The 26,445-nt window shown below is 38.3% G+C and overlaps 1 protein-coding gene across 1 annotated transcript; it reads left to right on the forward strand.

Moving 5' to 3' along the window:
* The first annotated feature begins 1,998 nt into the window (after positions 1 to 1,998).
* Positions 1,999 to 26,356, forward strand: TAF13 (TATA-box binding protein associated factor 13). The gene is made up of 4 exons (XM_037815490.1): positions 1,999 to 2,085; positions 2,882 to 2,960; positions 22,905 to 23,002; positions 24,830 to 26,356. The coding sequence occupies exons 1-4, from the start codon at positions 2,059 to 2,061 to the stop codon at positions 24,998 to 25,000; spliced, it is 375 nt and encodes a 124-aa protein (XP_037671418.1). The 5' UTR covers positions 1,999 to 2,058; the 3' UTR covers positions 25,001 to 26,356.
* Positions 26,357 to 26,445: the final 89 nt, after the last annotated feature.

Below are 26,445 nucleotides of genomic sequence, written 5' to 3' on the forward strand. Positions count from 1 at the left end.
TCTCCCCAAACTGCAGTAATTCTGGTAGTTTACAGTATCAAAAGTTGGGCAGATTTTAAGATAATGAGCATTAATTTTAAGATAAAGGCTCGAAGTGACAAGGTTAGAGATGATCTAATTATTGAGCATGTGTAAGTTGATTACATGCTTAGTCCCAGAATGTATGTAAGAAAATGGCGGCCTTAATATGATGACGGGCATGATTTTTTATATTGTAATGAGGTAAAGATCACTCATAGCTTAAAGTTTAAGCTACTTTGGGGACTTTGTGGACTTCTTGAAATGCCCAGTTTCATGGCTACATGACAGCATGAATAGCATAACAAATACCAAATGACACAAGTGACATAGGATAGCTCAACCAATTGTCCATCCAGGAAAAGTTAGAGTAGTGTTAAAATTTCACTTTAAATCTTATACCTGGAAAAAAAAAAATTAAGCTACTGTGCATGTCAGGTGGGCCCATTTTGATTAGATCCAGCTTCATTTATAAATACAGTTTTGGAATTGGGGTGGGTTAGTTCTGAGCTAACTCAAGGCCCTTCATTAGTAAATATTAGGGGCTGTCTTTAATAATCAGAAGACTATAAAGTTGAAAAAACTGGATAAAAGGGGTACAAGTGAGGGTCAGTCACAAGGTTTTTACAATCACAAAAACACAAGATAAAGGCTAGATAGTTATACAATCATTATCAAGGCAACTAGATCATCAAGGCAACTAGATTACATTTCAGCAATTTCAGGTATTTCCTTCTGGCTATTCTAATACACTAGAAAGTAAAAAGACATATCTATATAATGATTCAGTAATCATAATCATTTCTTAAATCTTAATTTCTCAGTTACAATTGCCTTTAGCAATGAGAGACCACCTAATCAGTTGAAGGCTTTAAAAGGAGAAGTGATGACATCAGCAGTCAGAGGAGAGAATTTCATTTCCATTTCAGCCAGCCAGCTTCTCCTGGGGAATGCATTGAAAACCTTCAACTGAGTTCTCAGCTTGCAGCCTGCCCTATGGAATTTGGACTCATGCATCCTTGAAGACATGAGACCATTTTATAAATTCCTTAAGATTTACAGGTATCTCCTGTCGGTTGTTTTCTTAAAGAATCCTGACTAATAACACAAGTGAAGTTGCCTTTGGTGACATTATTCCTTAATTATTTTTTTTCCCACTCTTCGTAAATTCCAAATAAAAAAAAGTACAAAATCCCACCAATTCGGGGTAGTTGCATTCCTAGAAATTCAATGTACACTAAAAGTTCAGGAAAATGCTTTGTATTTATATGTTAACAAACGTAGTTCTAGGCTCAGATCATTATAAACAAACTTCCCATTCACATGAATGTTTATCAGGATATTCAGAAATTGTATGCAGCACGGAACAGTTTTTTGTTGTGTGGCATTCTCTCTCGCATTGTAGGGCACCTTAAATTCCTAGCTCCAGTCCTCTAATAGCCACAGTTTACCCAGTCATTGTTCCACCAAAAAACTTCCCTACAAAAGTTTTAATCCTCTCAGCCTTGGGGATGTTACTGCCTCTTGAGAACTAATAGCAAAGCACAATATTCCCAATAACTTAACACAGTGCTGGACAATAAATAATAGTGGAATCGTAAATTGCTGGAATTGTTTAAATACATACTTGGCCAGCCCAAGGACCGCGGGCTAACCTCCCAACCCCCTCCCCACCCCACCGCCTCAACCAGATCCCTAGCTTCACAGTCCCGCGTCAGGAAGCGGTGAATTGACCTGGAGAAGCAAATTTAGGGTGACAAGGAGATACACGCCGCCTAGACCAAAACTTCCTTTTCTTTGCTAAATTTTAATTATTTCTTCAGTATTACAGAGACAACAGCCCATCACCTCTCCACTTAGTTCAGCAGTCAAGCAGCACTGCAAGACATCCGATCCTGCGCGCTGCGGCCCGGCTAGGCTCCGCCCCCGGGTCCGCCTCTGGGCCGCCCTGACTTAGCGTCACAGGAAGTGAGGAAGCGGAAGTACTAAAACCCGCTCGGCGCGGGCCGGCGGGAGTTTATACGTTGGCTGGCTGGTGGGATGGCAGATGAGGAAGAAGACCCCACAGTGAGTGACTTCCTCTGCCCCAGCTCTCCCTTTCCTTCTCTCGTTTGGGCTCAGTAGCCGCGGCCTTTCAGGCCGAGTTCAGAATCAAGTTTGTTTTCCTTAGTGAATTCAGTCAAGAGAGTTCGGGGACCTCTCGCCGTGCTTGCCTTTCCCTTCGGAGTCATCGTCTTAGTACTGGAGCAGGACGTGAAGGAAGAGTAGGAAGGTGCCCCATTTTCCTTTGGTTTGGGTTCATATCTGCCAGACACTCTTTGAAACGCCTAGAGAATCCTTAGAGTTGAAAGCTAATACTTGTTAGCGCTCATAAATCATCAGTTCAACTGCTAATAAAACTGATATACTTACTGTAAATTAATGGGAAAATAATGGACTAAAAGGGAACTTGGGTTTCAAAATCGCTGTTCTCTATGATGAGACTTGTTTCCTTTTTCCTTATTGTAAATGGGGTTAAGGCTTACTTTTGAGGAAAGCTCGTAGCACTGTATAAACAGGTGTTTAGTAAATATTATTTTTGCTTACTACAGGGAGGTAGACTTTGATTAATACTAACTCGTTTTAACAGTAACACTGGCTAGAAATAGGTCAACTTAGTTGGTTAAAAAAAGCAAACTTGAGTCTGAAGTTGAACTAGATAATCTTTAAAGCCCTTTCATTGTGAAGATTTCATGAATTATTGCTGTTTGCTTTAAGCTTTCTGACCTGAGACGAGTGTTGAAAATGAAAAAAAAGTTAATCATTAAAAGCACAAATGCAATGCAATCATATGACGTTTTTATATGTACATTTTAACTTCTAGTTTGAGGAAGAAAATGAAGAAATTGGAGGAGGTGCAGAAGGTGGGCAGGGTAAAAGAAAGAGACTTTTTTCTAAAGAATGTAAGTTATATTTGACAATGATTTTATTATGAATGGTACAAACTCTTGGACATGTCTGTTCTAAGTAGATTTATTGTTTTGAATGTGTTTTCCTGTAGGAACAATATTCTTAGACATGTCTATCAAATTCTGTTTAGTTTTGAATTGCAACAATCCTAACCTCAATTTATAATCGAGGTTTTAAAGTGAGGAAATGTATTTTAATTCAGGGCATAAGGACATAAGAACATATCCATCCTTTACTTCTTCTATCCCTCATCTTTGCAGCAGAGGGACTCCTTTGACTATTAACCACAAGTTAGGATGGATTCTGGTACAGTTACTGAAGAACTGACTGTGCAAGCATCATAGTAGGAAATAAGGTGGGGCTTTGGACTGAGGCAGTGAAAAAGGCAGGAGGGTGGGTGAATGGTGTGAGTCATTACAATGGCACAGAGATTATAATGTATTGGACCTCTGTCCTACTCCCTCAATAGACAGATGTGACTCTTTTTGGCAGCAGCAAGAGGAGGGGAGGGCTGCTCCAACTACTGATGATCCAGGCCAACCCCTGAAAGGCACCAAGAGAAAATGATCTCCACCTGTCAGTCCAGGGTCCTTTAATGTGAATATTGATACATGAGGATATGCAGATTTATAAATACCTGGTTTATTTATGCTGGGTCAAACATGAGCAGTTGCCAGATGCTCTTGAAACTGTAGGGTCATTGTGTCTTTTTTTTTTAACTGCCCACATTGATTTCCATATCTTAATTCCTCACCTAAAATAGAGTGTACCTAACCACCAGTTGATCTATGTCTGATGCTATTTACTCTATTTATCTGTGGTTTTATGTATTATTTCAGCATTAAAAAGGGGCCTCTACCTCAGAGCATCCCAGAATGATGCTTGCATAGTCAGTTCTTAGCAGAGACCTTTGTTCTGCTTGGATCACTTTATTTTTGTGATGATAAGAATTTGGAATCTTAAAGCCTTCTCCTTGGCTTACCTGAATTTTTTATCTGACTTACTGATCAAGCAAGACCTGTTCAAACTCTCCCTTTTATTTTTATTTTTTTTGCAGTTTTATTGAAATATATACATATACCATACTATTCATCCAAACTATACAGTTTCTCACAGTATCACACAGTTGTGCATTCATTATCACAATTTTAGAACATTTTCATTACTGCAAAACAAAAGTTCCAAAACATTGCATAACTGTTATCCTCCGTTATTGACCCCTAGCAATAGTGTTAAATTATTACTGTTAACTTTAGTCCATAGTTTGCAATAGGTGCATTTTCCCCCATAATACCACTCTATTATTAATTCCTTGTAATAGTGATGTACATTTGTTCTAGTTCATGAAAGAACATTTTTAATATTTGCACTATTAATCACAGTCATTGTCCACCACAGGTTTGCTGTGTTATACAGTTCCATGTTTTATCTTCTAGCTTTCCTTCTAGTGACATACACAATTCTAAACTTCCCCTTTTAACTGCAATCACATGCATAATTCATTGCTGTTAGCTGTTAATTACACTCACCATAATGTGTTACCATTACCTCTATCCATTTCCAAACATTTAAATTCAACCTAGTTAAAAATTCTGCACACACTAAGAATCTCCCCATTCTCTACCCTGAATCTGTCTCCTGCTGTCCTGTATTCTAGATTTTATCTCTTTGAGTTTACTTAAAATTCGTTCATAGTAGTGAAATCATACAATATTTTTCCTTTTGTGTCTTTTTTCACTCAAATCTAATGTCCTCAAGGTTCATCCGTGTTGTCATGTGCTTCAGGGCTTCATTTCTTCTTATTGCTGAATAATATTCCATCGTATGTATATACCACAGTTTGTTTATCCATTCTTCGGTTTATGGATACTTGGGTTGCTTCCATCTTTTGGCAATTGTGAATAATGCCTCCATAAACAGATGTGCAAGTGTCTGTTCGTGTCCTGCTTTCAGTTCTTCTGGGTATACACCTAGTAGTGGGATTGTCAGCTCACGTGGCACTTCCTTACTTAGCTACCTGAGGTACTGCCAAACCTTCTTCCACAGTGGCTGCACCATTTTATATTTCCACCAGCAGTGAATAAGTGTTCCTTTTTTTCCACATCCTCTCCAACACTTGTAGTTTCCTGTTTAATAGTGCCCATTCTGATAGGTGTGAGATGATATCTCATTGTGGTTTTGGTTTGCATTTCCGTAATAGATAGTGAAGTTGAGCGTCTTTTCATGTGTTTTTTAAGCTATTTGTATTTCTACTTTGGAAAAGTGTCCAGTCGCGTCTTTTGCCCATTTTTTTAATTGGGTTGTTTGTCATTTTATTGTTGAGTTGTAGGATTTCTTTATATATTCTGGATATCAAACCCTCAGCAGATATGAGGTTTCCAAATATTTTCACCCATTGAGTTGGTTACCTTTTCACGCTTTGACAGTATCTTTTGAAGCACAGAAGTATTCAATTTTGAGGGGGTCCCATGTATCTGTTTTTTCTTTCTTTGCTTGTGATTTGGGTGTAAGATGTTAGAAAGCACCACCTATCACTAGATCCCAAAGATGCTTCCCTACATTTTCTTCTACGAGTTTTATGGTACTGACTCTGAAATGTAGGTCTTTGATCCATTTTGCGTTGATTTTTGTATATGGTGTGAGATAAGGGTCCTCTTTTATTCTTTTGGATTTGGATATCTGGTTCTCCCAGCACCATTTATTGAACAGACTTTTCTGTCCCAGTTCTGTCCATTGGGAGCCTTATCAAAAATCAATTGTCCATAGATCTGGGGGTCTATTTCTGAACTCTCAATTTTATTCCATTGATCAATATGTCTTTCTTTATACCAGTATGATGCTGTTTTGACCACTGTAGCTTTGTAATATGCGTTAAAATCAGGATGTGTGACTCCTTCAACTTCATCCTTCTTTTTCAAGATGTTTTTGGCTATTCAAGGTCTTACCCTTCCAAAATAAATTTGATAGTTAGCTTTTCCATTTCTGGAAATAGGCTCTTGGTATTTTGATTGGTATTGCATTGAATGTGTAGATCATTTAGGGTAGAACTGACAACTTAACAACATTTAGCCTTCCGATCCACGAGCATGGAATGTCCTTCATTTATTTAGGTGGTCTTCGATTTCTTTTGGCAGTGTTTTGTAGTTTTCTGAATATAGGTCTTTTACATCCTTGGTTAAGTTTATTCCCATGTATTTGATTCTTTTTGTTGCTATCGTAAGTGGAGTTTTTTTCTTGATTTTCTCTTTGGATAGCTCATTTCTAGTGTGTAGAAACACTACTGATTTTTGCATGTTGATCTTGTATCCTGACACTTTGCTGAACTTAATTAGCTCTAGTAGCTTTGTTGTAGATTTTTTGGGACTTTCTAAATATAGGATCATGTCCTCAGCAAATAGTGAAAGTTTTACTTCTTCCTTTCCGATTAGGATGTCTTTTATTTCTTTTTCTTGCCTAATAGCTCTAGCTAGAACTTCTAGCACAATGTTAAATAACAGTGGTGAAAGTGGGCATCCTTGTCTTGTTCCTGATCTTGGAGGGAAAGCTTTCAATCTTTCACAATTGAGTACAGTGTTGTCTGTGTGTTTTTCGTGTTGTCTGTTATCATATTGAGGAACTTTCCTTTAATTCCTACCTTGTGAAGTGTTTTTGTCGAGAAAGGATGCTGGATTTTGTCAAATGCCTTTTCTGCATCAATCAAAATCATTACGTGTTTTTTTTCCCCTTCAATTTGTTAATGTGGTGTATTACATTAATTGATTTTCTTGTGTTGGACCACCCTTGCATATCTGGAATAAAACTCACTTGGTCATGGTGTATAGTTCTTTTAATGTGCTGCTGGATTTGATTTGCAAGTATTTTGCTGAGTTTTGCATTATATTCATTAGCGAGATTGTTCTAAATTTTCTTTTCTTGTAGTATCTTTATCAAGCTTTGGTATTAGGGTGATGTCGGCTTCATAGAATGAGTTACTGTTCTCTCCTCTTCCATTTTTTCAGAGTTTGAGCAGGATTGGTATTAATTCTTCTTGGAATGCCTGGTAGAATTCACCTGTGAAGACTGGGCTTATTTTTGGGGGGAGGTTTTTGATGCCTGATTCATTCTCTTTACTTGTGAAGGGTTATTGAGGTCTTCTGTTTCTTTTCGAGTCAGGGTAGGTTGTTCATGTGTTTCTGGGAATTTGTCCATTTCATCTACACTGATCTACAGTGTCTAATTTGTTGGCATACAGTTGTTCATAGTATCCTCTTATGATCTTTTAAATTTCTATGTGGTCAGTGGTAATGACTGCCCTGTCATTTCTTATTTTATTTGCATCTTCTCTTTTTTTTCTTTGTCAGTTCAGCTAAGGATTTGCCAATTTTGTTGATCTTTTCAAAGAACCAACTTTTGGTTTTATTGATTCTGTATTGTTTATTTTGTTTTCAATTTCATTTATTTCTGCTCTAATGTTTGTTATTTCTTTCGTTCTGCTAGCTTTGGGAATAATTTGCTGTTTTTTCTCCAGTTTCCCCAGGTGTTCAGTTAGGTCTCTGATTTTAGCTCTTTTTTTCTTTTTTAATGTAGATGTTTAGGGCCATAAATTTCCCTCTCTGCACTGCTTTTGCTTCATTCCCTAGGTTTTTGTTTTTTTGTTTTTTTGTTTTTTTTTCATTTTTATTGAGATTGTTCAGATACTATACAATTTTCCAAAGATCCAAAGTGTACAATCACTTGCCCCTGGGTACCCTCATACAGCTGTGCATCCATCACACTTAATTTTTGTTCAATTTTTAGAAACTTTTCATTACTCCAGACAAGAAATAAAGTGAAAGATGAAAAAAGAAAAAAAGAAAAGGAAACTCTAAACCTCCCCTATCCCTAACCAACCCCCCTCAATTGTTGACTCCTAGTATTGATATAGTACGTTTGTTACTGTTTATGAAAAAATGTTGAAATACTACTAACTGTAGTATATAGTTTGTAATAGGTATATAGTTCTTCCCTATATGCCCCTCTATTATTAACTTCTAATTGTATTGTCATACATTTGTTCTGGTTCATGAAGTGATTTCTAGTATTTGTACAGTTGATCATGGACATTGCCCACCATAGGATTCAGTTTTATACATTCCCATCTTTTGACCTCCAACTTTCCTTCTGGTGACATATATGACTCTGAGCTTCCCCTTTCCACCTCATTCACACACCATTCGGTGCTGTTAGTTATTCTCACATCTTGCTACCAACACCCCTGTTCATTTCCAAACATTTAAGTTCATCCTAATTGAACATTCTGCTCATACTAAGCAAGAGCATCTACATTTCTTCCACAAGGCAGGAGGGAGAATAAAAGAAGGTAGAGAGACAAAAGAAAGAGGAAACAAAAAAAATGACAGCTAGGAAGCAGCAAAAGGAAAAATAACCTTAAATCAAAGTAGAATAAAGAATCAGACAATACCACCAATGTCAAGTGTCTAATATGCCTCCCCTATCCCCCCCCTCTTATCTGCATTCACCTTGGTATATCACCTTTGTTACATTAAAGGAAGCATAATACAATGATTCTATTAGTTACAGTCTCTAGTTTATGCTGATTGCATCCCTCCCCCAATGCCTCCCCATTTTTAACACCTTACAAGGTTGACATTTGCTTGTTCTCCCTCGTAAAACAACATATTTGTACATTTCATCACAATTGTTGAATTCTCTAGATTTCACCAAGTTACACAGTCCCAGTCGTTATCTTTCCTCCTTTCTTGTGGTGTCTCACATGCTCCCCATCTTTCTCTCTCAACCGTATTCATAGTTACCTTTGTTCAGTGTACTTACATTGTTGTGCTACCATCTCCCAAAATTGTGTTCCAAACCACACACTCCTGTCTTCTATCACCCTGTAGTGCTGCCTTTAGTATTTCCTGTAGGGCAGGTGTCTTGTTCACAAAGTCTCTCATTGTCTGTTTGTCAGGAAATATTTTGAACTCTCCCTCATATTTGAAGGACAGCTTTGCTGGATACAGGATTCTTGGTTGGTGGTTTTTCTCTTTCAGTATCTTAAATATATCACACCACTTCCTTCTTGCCTCCATGGTTTCTGCTGAGAGATCCGCACATAGTCTTATTAAGCTTCCTTTGTATGTAATGGATTGCTTTTCTCTTGCTGCTTTCAGGATTCTCTTTGTCTTTGACATTTGATAATCTGATTATTCAGTGTCTTGGCGTAGGCCTATTCATATCTCTTCTGTTTGGAGTACGCTGCTCTTCTTGGATCTGTAATTTTATGTCTTTCATAAGAGATGGGAAATTTTCATTAATTATTTCCTCTATTATTGCTTCTGCCCCCTTTCCCTTCTCTTCTCCTTCTGGGACACCAATGATACGTACATTATTGTACTTTGTTTCATCCTTGAGTTCCCGGAGACGTTGCTCATATTTTTTCATTCTTTTCTCCATATGCTCCTTTGCGTGTAGGCTTTCAGGTGTTTTGTTCTCCAGGTCCTGAGTGTTTTCTTCTGCCTCTTGAGATCTGCTGTTGTATGTTTCCATTGTGTCTTTCATCTCTTGTGTTGTGCCTTTCATTTCCATAGATTCTAATAGTAGGTTTTTTGAACTTTTGATTTCTGCTGTATACATGTCCAGTGCTTCCTTTACAGCCTCTATCTCTTTTGCAATATCTTCTCTAAACTTTTTGAATTGATTTAGCATTAGTTGTTTAAATTCCTGTATCTCAGTTGAAGTGTACGCTTGTTCCTTTGACTGGGCCATAACTTTGTTTTTCTTAGTGTAGGTTGTAATTTTCTGTTGTCTAGGCATGGTTTCCTTGGTTATCCAAATCAGGTTTTCTCAGACCAGAACAGGCTCAGGTCCCAGAGGGAAGAAATATTCAGTATCTGGTTTCTCTGTGGGTGTGTCTTAGAAAATTGCTCCACCCTTTGATGCCTCGGGTCACTGTGCTTTTCTGCCCAGCAGGTGACGCCTGTTAGCCTGTAATTCTTGACTGGTGTGAGAAGGTATGGCTGTGTTCCCCCAGGCTCTAGGGTCTGGTTCTGAATGGAAAGGGCCCCACCCCTTTCCTCTTAGAGAAGATAGACCTCCTAGTGGGGGGTTATTAGCATTTCAATGGTGTCTCTCTCTACTTGTGGTGTCTCCACCCTTCCCAGAGTCACAGCCCTGGAAACTGAAAATGACTGGGGCTTTCTCCGCTGAGCCAAAAAAGAAACAGATTGTCCCCTTCAGACCCAGTCCAAGGCAACCCTCCGGCTCTCCCAGGTCAGTCGTCACCCAAAGCCTCTGTCTGTTTTTTGGGGCTGCGTACCTGTAGTGAGCAGTTCACACTCACTACTTAAAACCCCAGTTGGAGCTCAGCTGAGCTGTATTCGCTTGCTGGGAGAGAGCTTCTCTCTGGCACCAGGAGGCTTTGCAGCTCGGGCTATGGGGGAGGGGGTCTCCCGACCTGGTTCCGCAGGTTTTACTTACGGATTTTATGCTGTGTTCTCAGGCATTCCTCCCAATTCAGGTTGGTGTATGATGAATGGATGGTCTCGTTTGTCCCCCCGCAGTTATTCTGGATTATTTACTAGTTGTTTCTGGTTTTTTGTAGTTGCTCCAGGGGGACTACTTATCTTCCACTCCTCTCTATGCCGCCATCTTGCCCCAGTAACTGACATTTCCCTAGGTTTTGATATGTTATATTCTCATTTTCATTTGTTTCAAGACATTTTCTGATTACTCTTGCAATGTCTCCTCTGACCCATTGATGGTTTAACAGTTTGTTGTTAAACTCCATTTATTTGTGAATTTTCCCTTTCTCTGGCTCTTAATGATTTCCAGCTTCATTCCATTATGATCAGAGAAAGTGCTGTGTATAATTTCAGTCTTTTAAAATTTATTGGGACTTATTTTATGCCCTAGCATAGGATCTATCCTGGAAATTGTTCCATGAGCACTGGAGAAAAATGTATATCCTGCTGTTTTGTTTTGCAATGTTCTGTATACATCTGTTAGGTCTAGTTCTTTTACCATACTATTCAAGTTTTCTGTTTCCTTATGATTCTCTTTCTAGATGTTATGTCTGTTGATGAGAGTGGTATATGGAAGTCTCCAGCTATTAATGTAGATGTATCTATTACTCCCTTCAGTTTTGCCAGTGTTTTCCTCATGTATTTTAGTGTACCATGGTTAAGTACATGAATATTTATGGTTGTTATTTCTTCTTTGTGGATTGTCCCTTATATTAATATATAGCATACTTCTTTGTGTCTTGTAACAGTTTTGCATTTAAAGTCTATTTTATCCAATATTAGTATAACTACCCAGCTCCTTTTGGTTACTCTGAGTGGAATATCTTTCCATCCTTTCACTTTCAACATATTTGTGTCCTTGGGTCTAAAGTGAGTCTCTTTTAGACAGCATATAGATGGATCATATCTTTTTTAATCCATTCTGCCAATCTCTGTCTTTTGATTTGGGAGTTTAATCCATTACATTCAGTGTTATACTGTAAAGGTAGTATACTTCAATCATTTGGCCTCTGGCCTTTGGCCTTTATGTGTCTTACCTGTTTTTTTCTTTTATTATTTCTTGTAGGGCAGGACTGTTGTTAATGAACTCTTTCAGTATGTGTTTATCTGTGAATATTTTAAACTCTCCCTCATTTTTGAAGGACAGCTTTGCTGGATAAAGAATTCTTGGCTCATAATTTTTCTCTTTCAGTGTCTTAAATATATTGTACCACTGCCTTCTTGCCTCCATGGTTTCTGATAAGAAATCAGCACTTAATCTTATTTGCATTCCTTTTTTGTGGTGAATTGCTTTTCTCTTGCTGCTTTCAAAATTCTCTCTTTCTGTTTGGCATTTGACAATGTGATTAGTATGTGTCTTGGAGTGGGTCTGTTGGGATTTATTCTGTTTGGAGTGTGTTGGGCTTCTTAGATTTGCATATTTATGTCTTTTATAAGGGTTGGGAAATTTTCAGTCATTTTCCTCAAATATTCTGTCTGGCCCCTTTCCCCTTCTCTTCTCAGTCTGGGACACCCATGATGAGTATTTTTGTCAATCATTTCCCTGAGACCTTGCTCAAATTTTTCCATTCTTTTCTCCGTCTGTTCTTTTGTCTGTTCAAATTTGCATGGTTTGTCTTCTAGCTTACTGATCCTTTCTTATGCATTCAAATCTGTTTTTGTTTGTCCCTAGTGTATTTTTAATTTCATCTGTTGTATCTTTCATTCTCATAAGATCTGTTATTTCTCTGCAAATTCTTCTTTATGCTTACCCAGTGTTTTCTTAATATCCTTTGTCTCTTTGGACATCTCCTTGAATTGATTTAGGCGATTTGGCTGAACATCTTTGATTAGTTGTTCCAAATTCTGTATCTCCTCCAACCTTTTCATTTGTTCCTTTGACTGGGCCATATCTTCCCGAGTTTTATTATGGCTTATGATTTTTTGCTGATATCTGGTCATCAATTATCTTGATGGATTTATTCTGGAGGTTGGTTTCTCTCTTCTAGGATTTTGTTGTTGACTGGGTTTATATTAACATTTACTTTGACAGTTGGATCGTCAGTATTTCCCTGCCAAAAGAGTGCCAGGACCTGTGCAGGGGATGCAGAGTGGATACAAAGGGCCCTGGAAGAGAGGGTTAGGAAAGACTGAAAGACTCCAAAAAGCCCTTTTTCTTCCTCTTCCACATCACCAGGCTGTACTTTCTGGCCTGCCCAACAAATAGCACTCCTTGGCTACCTATTCCTCTCAGCCCTTTGAAGGCAGGCTGTTATGGCTGTTTGCCAGTTCCGCCTCTGACATGGTTGAAACAGTGGTGCCTGGCAGCGTCTGACTGGGATGGGCTGGACCTGCGGGATCCTGCATTCTAATTTTGCTGGCCAATGGTGTCCCAGCTGGCAGTCACCCCCCAGGCAAGATCGGACCATCTGCAGCTGCTTTTCTCGAGGGTGGGTGATGGGCACCAGGAGCCGCAGATGGAATTACTCACAGTCTCTGACCAGAGTTTTTCATTCTCTTAGTCCCATATTTCCTTGGATGTTATACAACTCTCCCCGGTCTCTGGAGCCCCAAAATATTTGATTTGGACTATTTCTGCCTGGCTGCTCACTGCTTGGGGGAGAGAAGTAGCTTTTGTCCATCCTTCCCTATTCCTTCATTTTCCTGGAAGTAGTGGTGTTTTTTATTTTTTATTTTCATTTTTATGTTTTTTTCATTTTTAAAAATTAATTTTATCAAACAATTAAAAAACAGGCAACAACAAAAAAAACAAAACAAAGGAATAAGAAAAAACAAATAACCTAAAATAACTACACTACTTCCAAAATATTCCTACTCTACCCCAAGAAGATATGCAGACTGTAACCCAGTAAAGGAATAAGAAAGACAGATAACCTAAGATAATTTACATTTCTGTGAACTTGTTCCTACTATACCCACCAGAAATTAACAAACCTTAGTCATTCCTGAGCATTCCCAGAATGTTAAATTTACCCACGATAATTTATCTGTTCTTATTAGGTTATCGTTCCCCTTTCACTATTTGCTATCTATCACTATCTATCATTATGTCCCAGCCCCTGTATAAACCATTTATCTTATGTTTTTCAGTGTTCACATTAGTGGTAACATATAATACTTCTCTTTTTGTGCCTGGCTTATTTTGCTCAGCATTATGTCTTCCAGGTTCATCATGTTGTAATATGTTTCATGACATTGTTCTTTCTTACTGCCATGTAGTATTCCATCGTGAGTGTATACCACATTTTGTTTATCCACTCATCTGTTGAAGGACATTTGGGTTGTTTCCATCTCTTGGCAATTGTGAATATTGCTGCTATGAACATTGGCATGCAGATACCTGTTCATGTCACTGCTTTCAGATGTTCCGGGTATATACCGAGAAGTACAATCGCTGGATCGAAGGGTAACTCTATATCTAGTTTTCTAAGGAACTGCCATACTGTCTTCCAGAGTGGCTGAACCATTATACACTCCCACCAACAATGAATAAGAGTCCCAATTTCTCCACATCCTCTCCAGCATTTATAGTTACCTGTTTATTTAATGGCAGCCATTCTAATTGGTGTGGGATAGTATCTCATTGTGGTCTTAATTTGCATCTCTCTAATAGCTAGTGAGGCTGTGTGTTTTTTGGCTATTTGTATTTCCTCTTCAGGGAAATGTCTTTTCATATCTTTTGCCCATTTTAAAATTGGGCTGTCTGTGCTATTGCTGTTGAGTAGTAGGAGTTCTTTACATATGCAAGATAATCAGTCTTTTGTCAGATACGTGGTTTCCAAATATTTTTTCATGTGTTGTAATACACTGATTGATTTTCTTATGTTGAACCATCCTTGCATGCCTGGGTGAACCCCACTTGGTCATGGTGTATGATTTTTTTTAATGTGTCTTTGGATTCGATTTGCAAGTATTTTGTTGAGAATTTTTGCAACTATACTCATTAGGGAGATTGGTCTGCAGTTTTCCTTTCTTGTAGCATCTTTACCTGGTTTTGGTATTATAGTGATGTTGGCTTCATCAAATGTGTTAGGTAGTGTTCCATTTTCTTCAGTGTTTTGAAAGTGTTTAAGTAAGATTGGTGTCAGTTCTTTTTGGAAAGTTTGGTAGAATTCCCCCGTGAAGCCATCTGGCCCTGGGCATTTATTTGTGGAAAGGTTTTTGATGACTGATTGGATCTCTTTGCTTGTGATTGGTTGGTTGAAGTCTTCTATTTCTTCTCTGCTCAGTCTGGGTTGTTCATGTGTTTCTAGGAAATTGTCCATTTCCTCTGCATTATCTAGTTTGTTGCCATACAGTTGTTCATAGTATCCTCTTATAATTTTTTGTAATTTCTTTGGGATCTGCAGTAATGTTGTCTCTCTCATTTGTTACTTTGTTTACTTGTATCTTCTATCTTTTTAATTATTTGTTACTATAGCTAGGGGCCTGTCAATCTTGTTGATCTTCTCAAAGAACTAACTTTTGGTGTTATTTATTCTCTCTATTGTTTTTTTGTTTTCTGTGTCATTTATTTCTGCTTTAATCCTTGTTATTTCTTTTCTTCTATTTGATTTGGGATTAGTTTGCAGTTCATTTTCTGGCTTCTTCAGTTGCTCTATTAGTTCTTCGATTTTAGCTCTTTCTTCCTTTCTAATGTATGCATTTAGAGCTATAAATTTGCCCCTCAGTACTGCTTTTGCTGCATCCCATAGGTTTTGCTATGTTGTGTTCTCATTTTCGGTTGTCTGTATATATTTAGCAATTTCTCTTGCTATTTCTTCTTTAACCAACTGATTGTTCAGGAGTGTGTTGTTTAACCTCCAGGTATTTGTGAATTTTCTAAGTCTCTGATGGTTACTGACTTCTAATTGTATTCCATTGTGGTCAGAGAATGTGCTTTGAATAATTTCAAATTTTTAAAATTTATTGAGGCTTGTTCTATGTCCGAACATATGATCTATTCTGGATAAAGGTCTGTCTTAGTTTGCTAATGCTGCAGAATGCAAAACACCAGAGATGGACAGGCTTTTATAAAATGGGGGTTTATTTCACTACACAGTTACAGTCTTAAGGCCACAAAGCATCCAAGGTAACATCTCAGCAATCGGGTACCTTCACCGGAGGACGGCCAGTGGTGTCCGGAAAACCTCTGTTAGCTAGGAAGGCAGCTGGCGTCTGCTCCAAAGCTCCGGCCTCAAAACGGCTTTCTCCCAGGACGTTCCTTTCTAGCAAGCTTGCTTCTCTTCAAAACATCACTCCCAGCTGCACTCTCTTTTCTCCCCCCAAGTTAGCTCATTTATATAGCTCCACCGATCAAGGCCCACCCCAAATGGGCGGGGCCACGCCTCCATGGGAACATCTCATCAGAATCATCTCCCACAGCTGGGTGGGGCACATTCCAAGCAAATCCAACCAGCACCAAAACTTCTGCCCCACACAAGACCACAAAGATAATGGCATTTGGGGGACACAGTACACTCAAACTGGCACATTCCACCCCCTGGAACCCAAAATGACATTATCTTTCCAAATACAAAATACATTCATTCCATCACAATACCACAAAAACTCAAATCATTTCAGTAACAAAAGTTAAGTACAAAATCCCATCAAAATCAATTTAGGCATGGTGGGTCCTAAGGCACAACTCTCCTTTAGCCTTGGATCTGTGGACTTAGAACAAGTTATGTGCTCCCAATATACAAAGGAGAGACATTCATAGGATAAACATTTCCATTGCCATAGGAGAAACAGTAAGGAAAACAGGGTTAACAGGAGCAAAACAGTTCCTAAAACCTGCAGGACAAACTCCATTAGATTTCAAAGTCTGAGAGTCACTAACAAAACAACGTTGCATCCTTGGGGCTTGAGAGAGTGGGAGCCTAACCCTTCCCAAGGGCCTTTTTGGCAGCTGTTTCTTCTCCAAATGCTTGGGTGAGTGCTCCAACATTTCCACACATTGGGGAGACCACCTTCTCGGCTCCACCCTCCTAAAACCTCGGGGCAGCTCCCGGATTCCCTTCCATCTCCGGGGCACACGCTCAACCCCTTCAGAACAGTGTGGTGGCAGCCAGGCTCTCCCCAATTCCCTGGAAATGTGCTCCACCCTCTTTGGGACCTGAGGTGGCAAAACTCTTCCAGAGCATCGAGGCGGAAAGCCCGCCCTCGACCTCCAGGGCAAACTCACCCTTTCCATGCATGTGGGCTGCTCCGCTCTCCCAGCCCGAGACCTCCTGACTCCAGACCTCAACCTCCATGGCTCTGTCTTTGAAGAGATTTTTCCTTTAATTTTTTCCTTGTCTGTCTCCTCCAGTCCAGACTGGCAATGGCTCTGTCTATAAAGATCTCGCAAAAATTCTGTTGGCTTTGCATGAAGCATGCAGGGGTCAAAGCCATCAGACAATAGAACTTTCCACAAATCCTTTCTGCTTAACTCCTTTTCCAATCTTGGCTTGTACTGAAATGGCGGCTGGGTTCCATGTTTGGTTACATCCTCATGTTGGGCTGTAGCTTCTGGGATTCCACCCCCTGGAAGCCTGTAATTTTCCAAGCCATCAACTTCTGGTTTCTTTGAACCCAAGAGTTCAGTTCTAAGTTTATCTCTCTCTGCTCGCATTTTACTATAAGCTGCAAGGAGAAGCCAGGATATGTCCTCCACACGTAGTCTGGAGATCTCCTCAGCTAAGTATTCCAGGTTGTTGCTTCCAGATTCTTCCTTCCCTCTGACACCAGGACTCAATTTTGCCAAATTTTGTGCCACTTTAAAACAGGGATCACCTTTCTTCCAGTTTGCAACAACACATTCATCATTTCTGCTCAAGTCCTCATCAGAAGTATCTTTAGAGTCCATATTTCCACAAACAGTCTCTTTAAAGCAGTTTTGGCCTTTTCTATCAAGCTCCTCACAACTCTTCCAGAAACTCCCCCTTATCCATTTAAAAAGCCGTTCCAACATGTTTGGTATTTGCAAACTCAGCAGCAAAAGCACCCCACTTCTCTTGTACCAAAATCTGTCCTAGTTTGCTAATGCTGCAGAATGCAAAACACCAGAGATGGACAGGCTTTTATAAAACGGGGGTTTATTTCACTACACAGTTACAGTCTTAAGGCCACAAAGCATCCAAGGTAACACCTCAGCAATCGGGTACCTTCACCGGAGGACGGCCAGTGGTGTCCAGAAAACCTCTGTTAGCTAGGAAGACAGCTGGCGTCTGCTCCAAAGCTCCGGCCTCAAAACGGCTTTCTCCCAGGACGTTCCTTTCTAGCAAGCTTGCTTCTGTTCAAAACATCACTCCCAGCTGCACTCTCTTTTCTCCCCCCAAGTTAGCTCATTTATATAGCTCCACCGATCAAGGCCCACCCCAAATGGGCGGGGCCACGCCTCCATGGGAACATCTCATCAGAATCATCTCCCACAGCTGGGTGGGGCACATTCCAAGCAAATCCAACCAGCACCAAAACTTCTGCCCCACACAAGACCACAAAGATAATGGCATTTGGGGGACACAATACACTCAAGCTGGCACAAGGTCCATGTGCACTAGAGAAGAATGTGTATCCTGGTGATTTGGGATGTAATGTTCTATATATGTCTGTTAATTCATATTGATTTATCAGATTCTTTAGGTTTTCAGTTTCCTTATTGGTCTTCTGTCTGGTTGATCTATCTAAAGGAGAGAGTGTTGTATTGAAGTCTCCCACAATTGTTGTGGGAATATCTATTACTTCTTTTAGTTTTGCCACTGTTTGTCTCATATTTTTTGCGGCACCTTGATTGGGTGCATAAATATTTATGATTGTTATTTCTTCTTGTTGAATTGTCATTTTTATTAGTGTGTAGTGGCCTTCTTGGTCTCTCATAACATCCTTGCATTTAAAGTCTATTTTATCTGAGATTAATATTGCTACTCCTGCTTTCTTTTGGCTATAGCTTGTATGAAATATTTTTTTCCATCCTTTCACCTTCAATTTTTTTGTGTCACTGTGTCTAAGATGAGTCTCTTGTATGCAACATATTGATGGTTCTTATTTTTTAATCCATTCTGCCAATCTGTGTCTTTTAATTGGGGAGTTTAATCCATTTACATTCAATGTTATTACTGTGAAGACATTTCTTGAATCAGCCATCCTATCCTTTGGTTTATGTTTGTGAGCTATATTTTTTCCTCTGTCTCTTAATGTCCTTTAATGTACCCTCACTTTTCAATCTCTTTAGTTCTGAACCTTTCTCTATACCTCTCTCTCCTTTCTTTGTTTCTCTGTCGGTGGGGCTCCCTTTAGTATCTCAAGTAGGGCAGGTCTCTTGTTAGCAAACTCTCTCAACATTTGTTTATCTGTGAAAAATTTAAGTCTCCCTCAAATTTGAAGGAGAGCTTTGCTAGATAAAGAATTCTTGGTTGGCAATTTTTCTCTTTTTGAATTTTAAATATGTCATGCCACTCTCTTCTCACCTCCATGGTGGCCACTGAGTAGTCATTGCTTAGTCTTATGCTGTTTCCCTGGTAAGTGGTGAATTGCTGCTCTCTTGCTGCTTTCAGAACTTGCTCGTTCTCTTCAGCATTTGACAGTCTGATCAGAATATGTCTCGGAGTTGCTTTATTTGGATTTATTCTGTTTGGAGTTTGTTGGGCATCAATGATTTGTGTGTTTATGTTGTTTAGAAGATTTGGGAAGTTTTCCCCAACAATTTCTTTGAATGCTCTTCCTAGACCTTTATCCTTGTCTTCCCCTTCTGGAACACCAGTGATCTTATATTTGTGCATTTTATGTTGTCCGTCATATCCCTGAGATACATTTTGATTTTTTCAATTTTTTCCCCCATTCTTTCTTCTATTTCACTTTCTTTTCTGTCGTCTTTGAGCTCACTGATTGGCTGCTCAGCTTCGTCTAATCTAGTACTGTGAGTATCCAGAAGGTTTTAAATTTGATCTACAGTTTCTTTTATTTCCATAAGATCGTCTATTTTTTTATTTACTCTTGCAAATTCTTCTTTATGGTCTTCTAGGGTCTTCTTCATGTTCTTTATATCCTGTGCATTGATCTCGTTGTTTGTCATTAGTTCTCTGATTAATTGCTCCAAGTACTGTGTCTCCTCTGACCTTTTGATTTGGGTGTTTGGGTTTGAGTTATCCATAGCTTCTGGTTTCTTCATATGCTTTAAAATTTTCTGTTGTTTTTAGCCTTTTGGCATTTGCTTATCTTGTTAGGGTTCTTTTAGGATATGCAGACTTGTCTGAACAATTATCTTATTAGGATATGCAGACTTGTCTGAACAATTATCTTAATTTGTCAGAGCTACAGCTTGGTGGAGTGCAGTTTCCCTGACTAATCAGCAGGTGGTGTCCGCGAGCCACCTCTTCCCCTCAAGCCAGTTCTCTCCAACTTTGTCTTTGTGGTGAGTAGGGGTCTGAATCTTGTGGGGGTCCCATTGGTGTACCCAATTTCCATGTGTATTTGGTGCTGCCTGCCCTGAATGTGAGGGGTTGTGTCTAAGCAGTTAGGAGGGGAGGGCAGCTTTAATAGTCAAATCTCTCAGGTGTTCCTGGAGACTTAAAGCTGTTGTAGAAGTGCAAACTTTCAGTTCAGTCTCCCCACAGTCTCTCTCTGCCACAGACCCATAAGTCCCTGGTATTGGTGTATGGTCCCTGGGACTTCCGTGTGAGTCCATCTTCCAAGCTTTGCCCTCCTATGGCCACTGCTGAGGGACGACTGTGCTATGTCACAGGTGAGCGCTGTCTCCAAGGGAAGCTCTGGGCCGCTGCATTGCTCAGGGGCGTTCCCAGCCCACTAAAAAGATGGCTGTAAGGGACCTGGTAATTTCCCCCTTTTCGCGGACCTCCGACTTCCTAGCTCCTGGACATTTAGCTGCGGACATGCAGAAGGCTATCGCCCACACCAAATACTGAGACTTCTTTGCAGGTTGTAGGAAGCAGTTCCCACTGTGCTGGGCTGTGCAGCGTGGCTCTGGGCCACAGTGCCCTGCAGGGGCATTCCCAGAGTGCTGAAAAGATGGCTGAATGGGGCATGGTTATTTCCACCTTTTCGCGGACCTCCACCTTCCTGGCTCTGGGACAATTAGCTGCAGGTGTTCAAAAGGCTATCGCCCAGGCCAGATACTGAGGCGTGTTCTTGGGTTGTGGGAAGCCCTTCGCGCCGTGCTGGACTACACAGTTCTCACTGCCGGATCTGCAGCTGCTTTTGGGTTTTTAAACTAATCCATCTCCAAACACCACCCCCCAGTTTCTCCCAACCGCGGCATGGCTCCCGGTTCTCCAGCAGTTTCACTCACTTGTTTCAGAACGCAGACTCTCGGTTTCACTAAGTGCATGGTCCTTGTGGATTTAGCAGACCTTGTCCAGCCGGTGCATCGCTGGAACTGGTATTCTGGAGCACTTTCTGTCTTTTAGGTAGTGTTTTGCTTGGAGATTTTTTTTGCCCTGTCTCTCCTAATCCGCCATCTTCAGTGGTGTGTTTTTTTGATTGGCCTCTCTCTCTCTCTCTCTCTGTTTTAATCTTTGCTAATATAATTTAGAATGCTTCAAGGCATTTGTCTTTGTTTATGCCTTTGTAGATGGTTTGACCAAATACAGTTTACATGCTTCTCATGTAACAGCACTGTTATGAAATATATATCCATACTGGTGAATTCTGCCCATCAAAATGAGAGCAACAAGGTGTCTCCCTCTAAATATTTAAGGAAATATAGTAGGTTAATAGTGGAGAACCCCATCAGACACCACATTAGCCAACTGATCAAAGTTAATATCACCATATATATCACTACCATGTTCCTCTGGTATGATGCTCTGAGAAGGGCATATCACCTGTGGGATCCTTCCCATTAATACATGTTTTAGTTTGTCAGGCTTCTCAAAGCAGATAGCATGAAATGGGTTAGCTGTTAACAATGGGAATTTATTAGCTTACAGTTTTGAGGGTGAGAAAAATGTCAAAAATCAAGGCATCATCAGGGTGATGCTTTCTTCCTGAAAAATGGCTGCTGGCAATCCTTAACTTCTCTGCCACATGGTAAGGTACGTGGCCACAGCTGCTGGTCTTTTCCAGGTTTCGTTGCTTTTAGCTTCTTGCTTCTGTTGCGCTCTCTCTCTCTCTCTCTCTCTCTTCATTCCATTTATAAAGGACTGCAGTAAGAAGAATAAGACCCATCCTGAATGAGGTGGGTGACACCTTAAAGGAAGTAGCCTCCTCAAAAGGTCCTACTTACAATGGGTCCACACCCGCAGGATTGGATTAAATTTAAGAACATGATTTTCTGGGGTACATACAGCTTCGAACTACCACAATAGATAACCTCAGTTTAGTCATGAGAAAACATCAGAGAAACCCAAATTGAGGGACATTCTACAAAATAACTGACCAGTATTCAAAATTGTCAAAGTCATAAAAGACAAGAAAAAGCTGAGGGACTGTCACAAATTGGAGGAAGCTAAGGAGGCATGACAAATAAATGCAGTATGGGATGCTAGATTGGATCCTGGAACAGAAAAAAGGCTTTAGTGGAAAATCTGGCATAATTTGAGTAAGTTCTGTACTTTTTTTTTTTTTTTATTAAATTCAGTTTTATTGAAATACATTCACACACCATACAATCATCCATGGTATACAATCCACTAAGTTCCATACTTTTACTGTAGCAAGGTTAATTTCTTAATTTTGATAAATGGTCTGTGGTTGTCATTTTAAAAATGGGGGTAATGGTACCTACCTCAATGAATTGTTGAGAGGATTAAATGGGTTATATATGTAAAGGCCTTAAAACAGTGCCAGGCATATAGTAAGGAGTATATAAGTATTAGCTATGAGCAATTATCTTTATTCCTGTGTATTAGTCTTTTCTTCTCTTTGGCATTTTCTGTGATTTCTGTAGATGAGGCCTGAAAGGGCTTTGCTGGCAGTTGCGTTGGTCTAGGAAATGACATGTCAAGATTACTTATAGTAAGCACGCTTTCTCCTTTTGATTATCCTGTTTTTTTTCAGTAAGAACATAATTGGAGCACTTTCTGTCTGTCTTTTTCCCTGGTAGTACCAGGATTCTGCCTTCTCTTTTCCAATACCCAACTGCCGCACACAGAGAGCATACTCCCAGTAAAGGCTTAAGTCATTGCTACCCATCCTGTACCTGCCACCAAGTCTCCTACCTAAAGGTATTCTGGAGTTTCTGGTGAGTAGATCACGGAGATTAGGGAAAGAATATTGACTTCAGGGTTCAGGAGCTGGAGGGAAGGGGAGTTTTGTTGGAAGATAGATAGGAATAGTTGATCTAAGATTGTGATTAAAACCTTTACACCAAAATCCATACTTTGAGACAACAAATACAACATAAATCTGTTTTTATACTAATATCTATAACATAGTTCAATTCTAATTTTTTTGAAAAAAAAAAGTTCAAATTGTTTCGTTTGTTCGAGTAAACAAAAGTGATATATTCTTTTACAGTACGGTGTATGATGTATGGATTTGGAGATGACCAGAATCCTTATACAGAGTCAGTGGATATTCTTGAAGACCTTGTCATAGAGTTCATCACTGAAATGGTAAGATTCTTTCATGACTGGTCATAGTTAACTGAGGAATAAATTTGAAATTACAAGCTTTAGATAGTAATAAAACTTTTGACATCCTTTTGAAATAAGCTGTCCATTTGAGTGCCTGTTTTCTGAAGTTACTGGCTACTATTTATCATTAAGGATATAAATATCCCAACCCCTCCTTGTGAATTTTGTTTATAAAGATATAGTTAGAAAATTTTTGAATAGAATTAAAAAAATTGCCCATAATTCCATCACCCAAAAGTATATTTTTAAAAATTATCTTCCAGTATTTGTTTACGGGTGTATGTTTTACATTGTGGTGAGCATGGTAAACATTCTTTTTACTGAAAATTTTATTGTACATAGATTCTATGTTCTAATCCTAGTATTTTAAATTATAAATTTAAATTTTAAAATTTTGAATTGTGTTCTAATTATTTAATCATTTCCCTGTTATATAAGTTATTTACAGATTGTTTTGTTTATAACTGAATAGTTAATCTTGAACGGCCATATTCATGAAATCCTCTCTAACTCACCCCCACCCCCACTCCACTGCCCACCTTTCTTTGGATATATTTGCAAGGAAAGGATTTCTGATTTTGGTTGTGTTTATTTTTGAGTTTTCACCCGTATTTTGGATTATTTCCTTAGTAAGAATAATAGAAATGAAATTACTGGCTCAGAAAGTATGCAAATCTTTTTTCTATTTACAAGAGTAATTATCCATTAAATTAAGTTTATAAAGTATAACAAAGCACAGGGAATAACAGAAAAATCAAATATTTTGGAGAATATCTTTTGTCTTTTTGCATATATTTTAAAAATTTTATAAGATTGGGATCATACAGTATATACAGTCTTAGAAATTGTCTTCTTCACTGAGATAAGTTTAGAACAAGAATATTTCCCTGTATCATTACATAATACTCTGCAGCATTTTTAATAGCCTCATAATATTAATTGAATGGATGTACTCAAACTTGTTTACTTAATGCCTTATTAAATTTATTTTCCATTTTTTTTTTTGTCATTAGAAATAATTCTGTGATGAACCTGTGTCTTTTCACAGGATGATATTTGACAGGGGATGAGATTTATTTGTTTGAATTTAAAAAAACTTACCAGTATTTATTGGCTGTTGAGCTGGAGAAGGACTCAACATATAAATGAAATGGATGGTTATGAAAAAATTTTATACAGATGAAGATAATTAAAAATTACATATGTCAGAAAACAAAAAAGGAGCATCAATAAATTTGATAGGTTTAATGTTCTTAGTACAGGCATGTCTCGGAGATATTGTGGATTCCATTCCAGACAACTGCAATAAAGTGAATAGTGCAATAAAGCGAGTCACATGAGTATTTTGGTTTCCCTGTGCATATAAAAGTTGTGTTTACATTATACTGTAGTCTGCTAAATGTGCAATAGCATCATGTCTAAAGAAAACTTGTATATACCTTAATTAAAATATGACACAGAGATAACAAGTGAGCACACCTGTTGGAAAAATGACACTGATAGACTTAATTAGATGCAGGGTTGCCAGAAACCTTCAATTTGTTAGAAAACACAATATCTGTATAGAGCAGAAAAGTGAAGCACAATAGAAGGAGGTATACCTGTATTTTAAAAATGCCTATAAAGTTTTAGGAAAAACATCGCTAAGTCCTCAGTAGAAAATGGGCAAAGGACACGAATAAAGAATTCATAAATAAATAGCTACAAAAATTAGAATATCTTCAACTTCACCAGCAATTAAATAAATGCAAATTAAAACAGTAAAAAGTTTAAAAATTAATTAAATTTAATGTTTCTTTGTAATAGACTCACAAAGCAATGTCAATTGGAAGACAAGGTCGAGTACAAGTTGAAGATATCGTCTTCTTGATTCGAAAGGACCCAAGGAAGTTTGCTAGGGTTAAAGACTTACTTACTATGAATGAAGAATTGAAACGAGCTAGAAAAGCATTTGATGAAGCAAACTACGGATCTTGATACTTTCTGTACTTTCTGAAGCTTCCTTATCTTCTGGGGCAACTATGTATAATAACTGCATTTTTCCTATAGTGGGGTACTGATATCTAACCATGAAAATGAAAGTTGGAGAAACACAGTTTTCAGCCTTACTTTTCATATCTTCTATTTTAGAGTATTTGAGCATTTAATTTCCTGCCTTTGTATTGCCATACTTGAATTACTTATTGGTTTGGTTTAATAACCATAGGTAAGTTTAAAATACTTTGCAATTCATGTAATTCTTTCTGATTTTTTACTTATCTAGATAATGAAGTATATTTATGTGTTAGGTGTCTTTTTGCCATTGTAGGCTATATTGTAGCTGTTTAATATGTGACACCTAAATGGCACTTTTGATCCTCTGGTAACTGAAACGTGTTATGTTTTCTCAAATTTCTAAACAAAAGTAGTCTGTGAGATTAATAATGACAGTTAACTGGTTTGTGTTTCTCTTAAGTAGAAGGTGATATAGGAAAATATAGTTTTTTTTTTTTTTTTTTGGAGAGGTTTTAAATATCACATTCAATGTATTAAATAGTTATAGGGCTCTTTAGGTTATCATGAGTAAGTTTTGGTAGTATGTATTTTTTTTTGGAAAATATAGTCTTTTTAAAGAATGTTTAAGTGTCTTAAATGGTCATTTTTTTTAATTTTCTTCAGATAGCAGGAGGGTTTTTTGTGTTTTTTTTTTGTTTTTTTTTTTAAGAAACTGAAAAATGTAAGACACTTAAACTTAAAAATGCCTCAGTGTTGGAAAGCTTTTTTGATTTAGAACCTTTGGGGCTGATACATACTACTTGTCAAGTTTTAGGAGAGTTGATTTTCCCAGATCAGATTAAAGCTTCTAAAAATAATTGCTTTCAGTAGCATGAGTGGCATTACTTAAAAAGCTGATGGCAGGATAAGCATTTGGGGTAGTGTGTTTCTTAACATATTTGTTAGTACTTGTTCATTGTGGAAATGTGTACTTGACTAAAATCATATGTGGCCGTGGAAACCAGTTGTAGTTTGGGAGATACAGGTTGTGTGTGTATTTAGGTATGTTGTATTAAATTATTATTGCACTTAGCTTAAAATAAGGATTGATATTGCATTTAAAGGGATCACAATGTTACTGTCTGTGAAACTATTTTGTGTGCTGCTGATTCACATTATCTATGAATCAGTACTTGGGAAAATACTACTTTCTAAACCTATTGATGCAGGGAATAAAGTATGAAAAATTGAACAGATCAATGTTTGAATTTGACTATGTGATTTATCAGCTTTTTTCCCCAGACTAGTGTGAACATTACTGGGAATATGGTAAAAACGTTTTCTGTCTTTTTGTAAAAATGTTTTCTGTGGTTTCTTTTTTTTTTTTTTAGTTTTTTAAAAAGTAAAAACCAATTGAAAAACTACCCCAGTCTTAAGATTAGCAGAAA

This window comes from Choloepus didactylus, chromosome 2, assembly GCF_015220235.1.
Source record: "Choloepus didactylus isolate mChoDid1 chromosome 2, mChoDid1.pri, whole genome shotgun sequence".
Lineage (NCBI taxonomy): Eukaryota > Metazoa > Chordata > Mammalia > Pilosa > Megalonychidae > Choloepus > Choloepus didactylus.